Source organism: Phyllobates terribilis, unplaced genomic scaffold, assembly GCF_046119375.1.
Source record: "Phyllobates terribilis strain yellow unplaced genomic scaffold, ASM4611937v1 Scaffold_11__3_contigs__length_659146591, whole genome shotgun sequence".
Taxonomy (NCBI): Eukaryota; Metazoa; Chordata; class Amphibia; order Anura; family Dendrobatidae; genus Phyllobates; species Phyllobates terribilis.
This window is the reverse complement of record NW_027362771.1, coordinates 627,704,736-627,711,628: the sequence shown is the minus strand read 5'-3', so window position 1 is coordinate 627,711,628 and position 6,893 is coordinate 627,704,736. Positions and strand designations below refer to the sequence as shown.

Sequence of the window (6,893 nt, the reverse complement as noted above, 5' to 3'; positions counted from 1 at the left end):
ATTGAGTTTTCATGGATTATGGGTTCACTTTATCTCCTGATGGCAATGATCTTGGCTGAAAGAAGCATGCAGAAAAGTTGACCATGATATCTTGATCTAAGACTCGGTCCTTAAATCACAATGAGATCTCACTAATTCTCTATGGGACACATAATTGCAAGTGATATTGCAAAAATGCATATTTGGTCCATTATGATATGTGTCCACTGCAAAGCCAAAATGTGTTGTAGAGGAATTTTAAAAAATTATGAATTAAAAAAAAAGATTAGTTTTAGTCATCCATAGAATATTTGGGTTGAAAAGCCATAGTTTCATAGTTTTTAAGGTTTAAGGAAGACTTAAGTCCATCGAGTGCAATCTATAGCCTAACATGTTGATCCAGAGGAAGCCAAAGACCCCATGACAGCCTTCTTTTTGTAATCTGAGATTTATGAGTATGTCCTTGACGCCTGGTGCTCTGACATTTAAATATCTAATTTTACATAGTTTTGCTCCTAACTTTTGATGTTCAAACTTAAATTTCTGCGTAGAGCATCTAGGATATCATGGTTCCGCAGAGTGTATACGATTGGATTAAGCAGAGGGGTTACAATGATGTATAGAAGAGAAACCACTTTGCTAATATTTGTTGACCCATCCTTTAATGGGAATAAATAAACACTTGTCAAGGTCCCATAATACGTGCAGACCAAGACCAGATGGGCACTACAGGTAGAAAATGCCTTCTTCCTTCCCATAGATGATGCTATCCTAATAATGGACAAAGATATTAGAATGTAGGTGACAACGATGAAGATGAATGGGAAAAGGATTACCGGAACAGAAAAAAGGACAGCCTGGAACTGTACCATGGACGTATCAGAACAGGAAAGTTCTAGGATTGGAGAAAGATCACAGAAGAAATGGTTAATGATATTGGGTCCACAGAACTTCAGTTTATAAACTAGAACTGTAATAATTAAGGTTATTAGATATCCTATAAGCCAGGGCCAAAAGACCAAATTAAGCTGAAGTGAGAGATCCATGATAGAGATATATCTCAAGGGGTTGCAGATGGCCAGGTAGCGATCATAGGACATCACTGTGAGCAGAAAGCATTCAGAATTGGTGGATGCAGAAAAGATATAAAATTGTATCAGACAGGCTGCGAATGAAATTGTGTCACCATCTTTGATGATGACTGAAAGCATTTTTGGCACAATGTTGGTGGTTGAAAATATTTCAAAAGAGGATAGCATGCTAAGGAAGAAATACATGGGAGTGCGAAGACGATGATCAGTGCTCACTAAAGAAATGATCAAGAGGTTTCCAATTAAGATTCCAATGTAAATTAAGAGAAAAAGTGAAAAAAGGAAAGTCTTCATATTTTGAATGCTGTTAAATCCAAGAAGTAGGATCTCTGAAATCCCAGTCTGGTTACTGTCATTCATTTTAAAGGCTCAGATGGTTCCCAGGATCTAATAATAATAATAATAATAATAATCATTGGATTTTCTTTTGTAAATTAAATTTTATTATTTTCCCATTTCAGTATCTAAAGTCATCAAAAAATCTCAGGACAAGTGATAAAAACTTTCTTCATCTAAGTTGTGGCCATCTTATCAGAGGCACCTTTCAGAGGTTTTGTCTTGTTCACTCGCCAGGTCTTTTTTAAGCTGTTTTATTTTACTTTGAAGGACACTCTTACATGGAGGTATTTTGGCCAGTAATTTGCACCAGCATTTGTAAATCCCCGACCCGAAGTAAAAGACAGATAGAATCTTTTCACTGTCTATTTTCTATGTTTAGATTCTGCATTTTGGCCTCCTATAACTGATATAAAATACAGACCAAAATACATAAAGTTAAAGTAGCCTATGGCAGATCATGGGAAAACCCAAAGCTATTGTCCCCCACCATCAGCTGATATTAGAGGGAACCTGTCACTCAATTCATGCTGCTCAATCAGTACGATTGCAGCCAGATAATGGTTTTTAGGGAAACCGGTTTGAAGAGCTGGCATGAACCAAAGGGAGAGATGTGCTAATCCTAGCCGGCTACTCACTGCACCACTTTTGTTGTGGCAGGTACATAGTACTTATGACAATACTGAAGCCATTTAGTGTTTTCACCCTGTACTATTACCCTTCCATGGCCCTTTTAGCATGTGATGCCTTAAAAAATATCTTCCATACTGCATGAAACTCCCACAGCGATTTACCCCACAATTTCATTTTATAACGCCCCCAACATGCACAGTATGATGACACCGGTGCCTCCAACAAAGTATGATGCTCACACAGTAACCCAAACACAGTATAAAACCTCCCACAACATAATACCTCTAAAGTGCCCCACAAAGTATAATGGTCCCACAGTCCCCTGATATATAACATGATGGCCTCACAGCTCACTATAACCACTAATGATTCACCCAGCCCTCTCTGGCAGTATACAGGCCCTCACACAGTATGATGTCTCACACAGGTATTTTGAGGTACACCACAAGCAGTTTGAGGGTCAACACACAATATGTTGTCCCCAACAGCACCAATAGGAAGAATTGGGGCCCACACACATAATAATGGCTCATGCAGCTCTCCCCACAGTAAGAGAGCTCTCACAATCCCACATTCGGTCTAAGGGCAGCTGTTATGATCTGCAACATGAACTAAGGAAAGATAGGGGAAGGCTGTCCCTACAGTAAGACTAAGCTGAATGCTTACGATGTAGCGGGCTGCCTGTTCCTAGTGAACAGACCCGCCTTAGTCCTCAGCTAGTCTCAATGAAGACCTATAGCGTTAAGGGAGGGGTCCCTAAAAGGACTGGGACAACAATGGGACACCTTTTAAACAGAGAAGTTGTTGCAGAACACAAAAAGACAAACTGACAAAAGGTACTAGAGGTCCCAGAAGGACCAAGCGAACTGACAGAGAAAGGCACAGAAGCACCTGACTAGAGAGACAGTCAAACACTGAAGTCCAGCACATCCAGAAGGGCGGAGCTGGAATATAAAGGCAGACTGTCACGTGACTACAAAACACAAGAAGGCAAAAACAAACAGAAGGGTTCTAACGGTACCCCCTCTTTTATGAGGATCCTCCGGATCCTCCAGGCCCAGGTCTTTCTGGAAACCTCCTGTGGAAAGCTTTAACAAGCCTAGGAGCAGAGACGTCATCCGTCCTTACCCAGGAGTTGTCTTCGGGACCGAAACCCTTCCAGGAGACAAGATACTGTAATCTCCCTCTATGCCATCTAGAATTCAAGATACGAGAAATTTCATATTCGCCGTCTTCCACCACAGGAGGAACTGTGACTGTGGCGTCCCTATCAGATAGTTCAGCCTTTTTCAACAAGGAAACATGAAACACAGGATTAATCTTCCAGGAAGTAGGGACATCCAACCTAACAGCAGACAGGTTAACAACCTGAAGTACTTTAAATGGACCCACAAACTTAGGTCCCAGTTTTTTAGAGGGAATTCTCAACCGCAGGTTCTTCGAGGACAACCAAACCATGTCACAAAAAGCACGCCAAAAACTAGCCACAAACTGAGGTCCTCTATCAGAAACAATATTATCTTAGTACCAGGTATATAGGTTACAGAAAAATGAAACCAAGAAAAAAACAGTGCCCACCTAGCTTGACGGGCATTCAAATGCTTGGCAGCATCCAGATAGATCAAATTCTTATGATCTGTGAAAACCTGAATAGGAAATCAAGCGCCTTCAAAAAAATGATGCCAATGTTCAAACGCAAGTTTAATAGCCAGAAACTCCCAATTTCCAACATCATAATTCAGTTCGGTTTCCGAATTTTTTTTTCGAAAAGAAGGCACAAGGATGTACTCCACCCTTGTTCTCCTGAGCCAAAACTGCTCCGACCCCACCGATGAAGCATCGACCTTGACCAAAAAAGGCTTGGTCTCATCAGGCTGCATAAGGATTGGGGCAGAACTGAACCTCTCTTTGAGATACTCAAACGCTTCAATGGCCTCAGTAGTCCACTGGGCCGTATTCGCACCTTTCCTGGTGAGATCGGTTAGAGGTTTAACAATTACAGAAAAATTCTTAATGAATTTCCTGTAATAATTGGCAAAACCCAAAAATCTCTGTATAGATTTCAAACCAATAGGCCTAGGCCATTCCTGCACAGCCTGAACCTTCACAGGGTTCATCTCAAAGCCCTCGCTGGAGACAATGTAGCCCAAGAAACTAATTTTCTGCACAGCGAACTCACATTTCTCCAGCTTAGCAAAGGGTGAATTATCACTCAATAACTGCAAAACTTCACATACACTCTGCCAATGGGACTTTTGTTCTGGTGAGTAAATCAAAATGTCATCCAAATACACAACCACATTCTTACCAATCAAAGGTCTCAGGATGTCATTAATAAGGTTCTGAAAAAATGCAGGTGCATTGGTTAGACCAAAAGGCATCACCAGATTCTCAAAATGACCTACCGGAGTGTTAAAAGCAGTTTTCCATTCATCACCCTCCTTCACACGTCACAAATTGTATGCCCCCCGGAGATCAAAGCTAGAGAACCAGTTGGCCACCACTAACTAGTTAAACAATTCAGGAATTAACCACAATGGGTAGGAATTGCGTACAGTAATCTTATTAATTTCACGAAAATCCAGACATGGACATAAACCCCCGTCCTTTTTTAAACAAAGAAAAATCCAACTGCCACAGGCGACTTAGAAGGTCTAATGTGACCAGCAGCCAGGCTAGTCTGTATGTATTCCTCCAAGGCCTTTCTTTCAGGGATAGTCAGATTAAACAAGCGACTCTTGGGAAGAGTAGCTCCCGGAACAAACTCAATGGCGCTATCATAATTCCTATGAGGAGGTAAAACTTGCGACTCCTCCTCCGAAAAAACCCTCCAAAAATCTTGAATAGGTACCGGTAATTCCCCTTTTTCCACAGCCGCAATGCAACTATTACAACATTTATCAAAGCACTTCGGACTCCAAGACTTAATCACATTAGTAGACCAGTCCAGTACAGGATTGTGCACTTTTAACCAAGGCAATCCTAGAACAACTGGAGAGGGTAAATTATCTAAAACAACCAAATCCAAAATTTCTGGATAAACTCCATTGATAGTGAGGGGAAATGCAGAAACCTTATGTGTAATACATTTCAAGGGAGTGTTATCAGCTGCAATCACAGAAATAGGTGATGACAAAGGTTTGGATCTCAATTTAAGGTTTTCTAAAAACCCTTTATCAATCACATTAAGTGTTGAACCACAATCCACAAATACCTGAAATTCAATCAAATCTCCCTGCAGAGTAGTACACCCAGAAAGAAATACTCCTGCTGAGCGTAAACAAGCTATACGGGCGTAACTGACCTTTTTTTTTCCTTTACTTAAACGACGCTCAAAATACTTAATCAAATGGTCAGCTTTACCACAATAAAGACACAATCCCTCGGCAAACCTTTGGTCTCTTTCCAGAGAGCGGAGGGACATCGCCCCAACCTCCATCGGTTCTCCGCCGTATGAGCAGATTTTCTGGGGACTAGGAACTGACATTACAGGAGTATTTTCCTCATTAAGCCTGCACCTCGGCCTCCTGTCTAGGTGCAGGGAATGCAATTAGCAGATCCTTAACCCTTTCACTCAGACCAGCAAGAAATAAACATTTCAGCGCATGTTCATTCTATATAACTTCTGAGGCCCATCTCCGGATGTGTGTGCAATAATTTTCAGTATCACCTGACCATTGATTCAAACACCTGAGTTCAGCCTCAGCAGATGAGACTCGATCAGGATCGTCATATAATAGCCCCATAGCAGAAAAAAATTCTTCAACAGAACTTAAACACGGATCATTAGGTTGGATAGAAAAGGCCCACCCCTGTGGTTCATTGCGCAAAAGTTACAAAATAAAACCAATGCGCTGTGATTCATTCCCAGAGGACCTTAATCTCAAACGAAAATATAACAAACAAGCATTTTTAAAGGAAAAAAAATCTTGCTGTTTACCATAAAAAACATCAGGCAGTCCTACCTTAGGTTCGACAAAATGCACTCCAGAACAGCTACTCACGTTTTGCTGAAGCTCAGCCACCTCCAGAGACAATCCCTGCCGGCGTTGAGCCAAATCCTGGACGGAAACCATACTGATCCCTGAATTTCTTTCCTTTTAGTTTTTTGGGCTGGACTTACTGTTATGATCTGCAACATGAACTAAGGAAAGGTAGGGAAAGGCTGTCCCTACAGTAAGACTAAGCTGAATCCCTACGATGTAGCGGGCTGCCTGTTCATACTAGAGGTCCCAGAAGGACCTAGAGAACTGACAGAGAAAGGCACAGAAGCACCTGGCTAGAGAGACAGTCAAAGAACACTGAAGTCCAGCACAGCCAGAAGGGCGAAGCTGGAATATAAAGGCAGATGGTCACGTGACCACAAAACACAAGATGGAAAAAACAAACAGGAGGGTTCTAATAGCACCCACAGTCACCACTTAATACATGGTCTCTCGCTTACTCCAACACAGTATGAGGACCCCTACACAAAGGTTGACAGCTCGATAGCCCCCTGTACACACACACTCCAAAAGGCATCATGCCCCCTACAAATACTGATAATAAAAAAAATGCAAACTAATCACTTTCTGTTGTTCCCCCAATGTCTGCTCCAGTAAGTGAACAGTGAAGACTGTGGGTCCATTCGCAAAGGAGGCGCAATCCAATGATGTCACTGTGTCTGCTGCACTGAATTAATCTTAGACACACAGGCCGAATGATGCAGCAGGGAACAAACTGCTCCGTGATGCACTTTTCTATTCAAAGTTATCACCATCTATTGACCTCTACACAGCACCAAAACAAAATAGTCAGTATGAGGGTTTACACACATAATATAATGGCTCATAGAGCCCTAAACAAGAGGGCCCC

General features: G+C 41.6%; 1 protein-coding gene across 1 annotated transcript; it reads right to left on the bottom strand.

Moving 5' to 3' along the window:
• Positions 1-494: 494 nt before the first annotated feature.
• Positions 495-1,430, bottom strand: LOC141165431 (putative olfactory receptor 1F12P). The gene has a single exon (XM_073651032.1). The coding sequence runs from the start codon at positions 1,428-1,430 to the stop codon at positions 495-497; it is 936 nt and encodes a 311-aa protein (XP_073507133.1).
• Between the last annotated feature and the right edge of the window lie 5,463 nt (positions 1,431-6,893).

What these genes read in the sequence shown, in the direction of transcription:
- LOC141165431 (XM_073651032.1), bottom strand. Translation starts at nt 1,430, where the DNA reads ATGAATGACAGTAACCAGACTGGGATTTCAGAGATCCTACTTCTTGGA.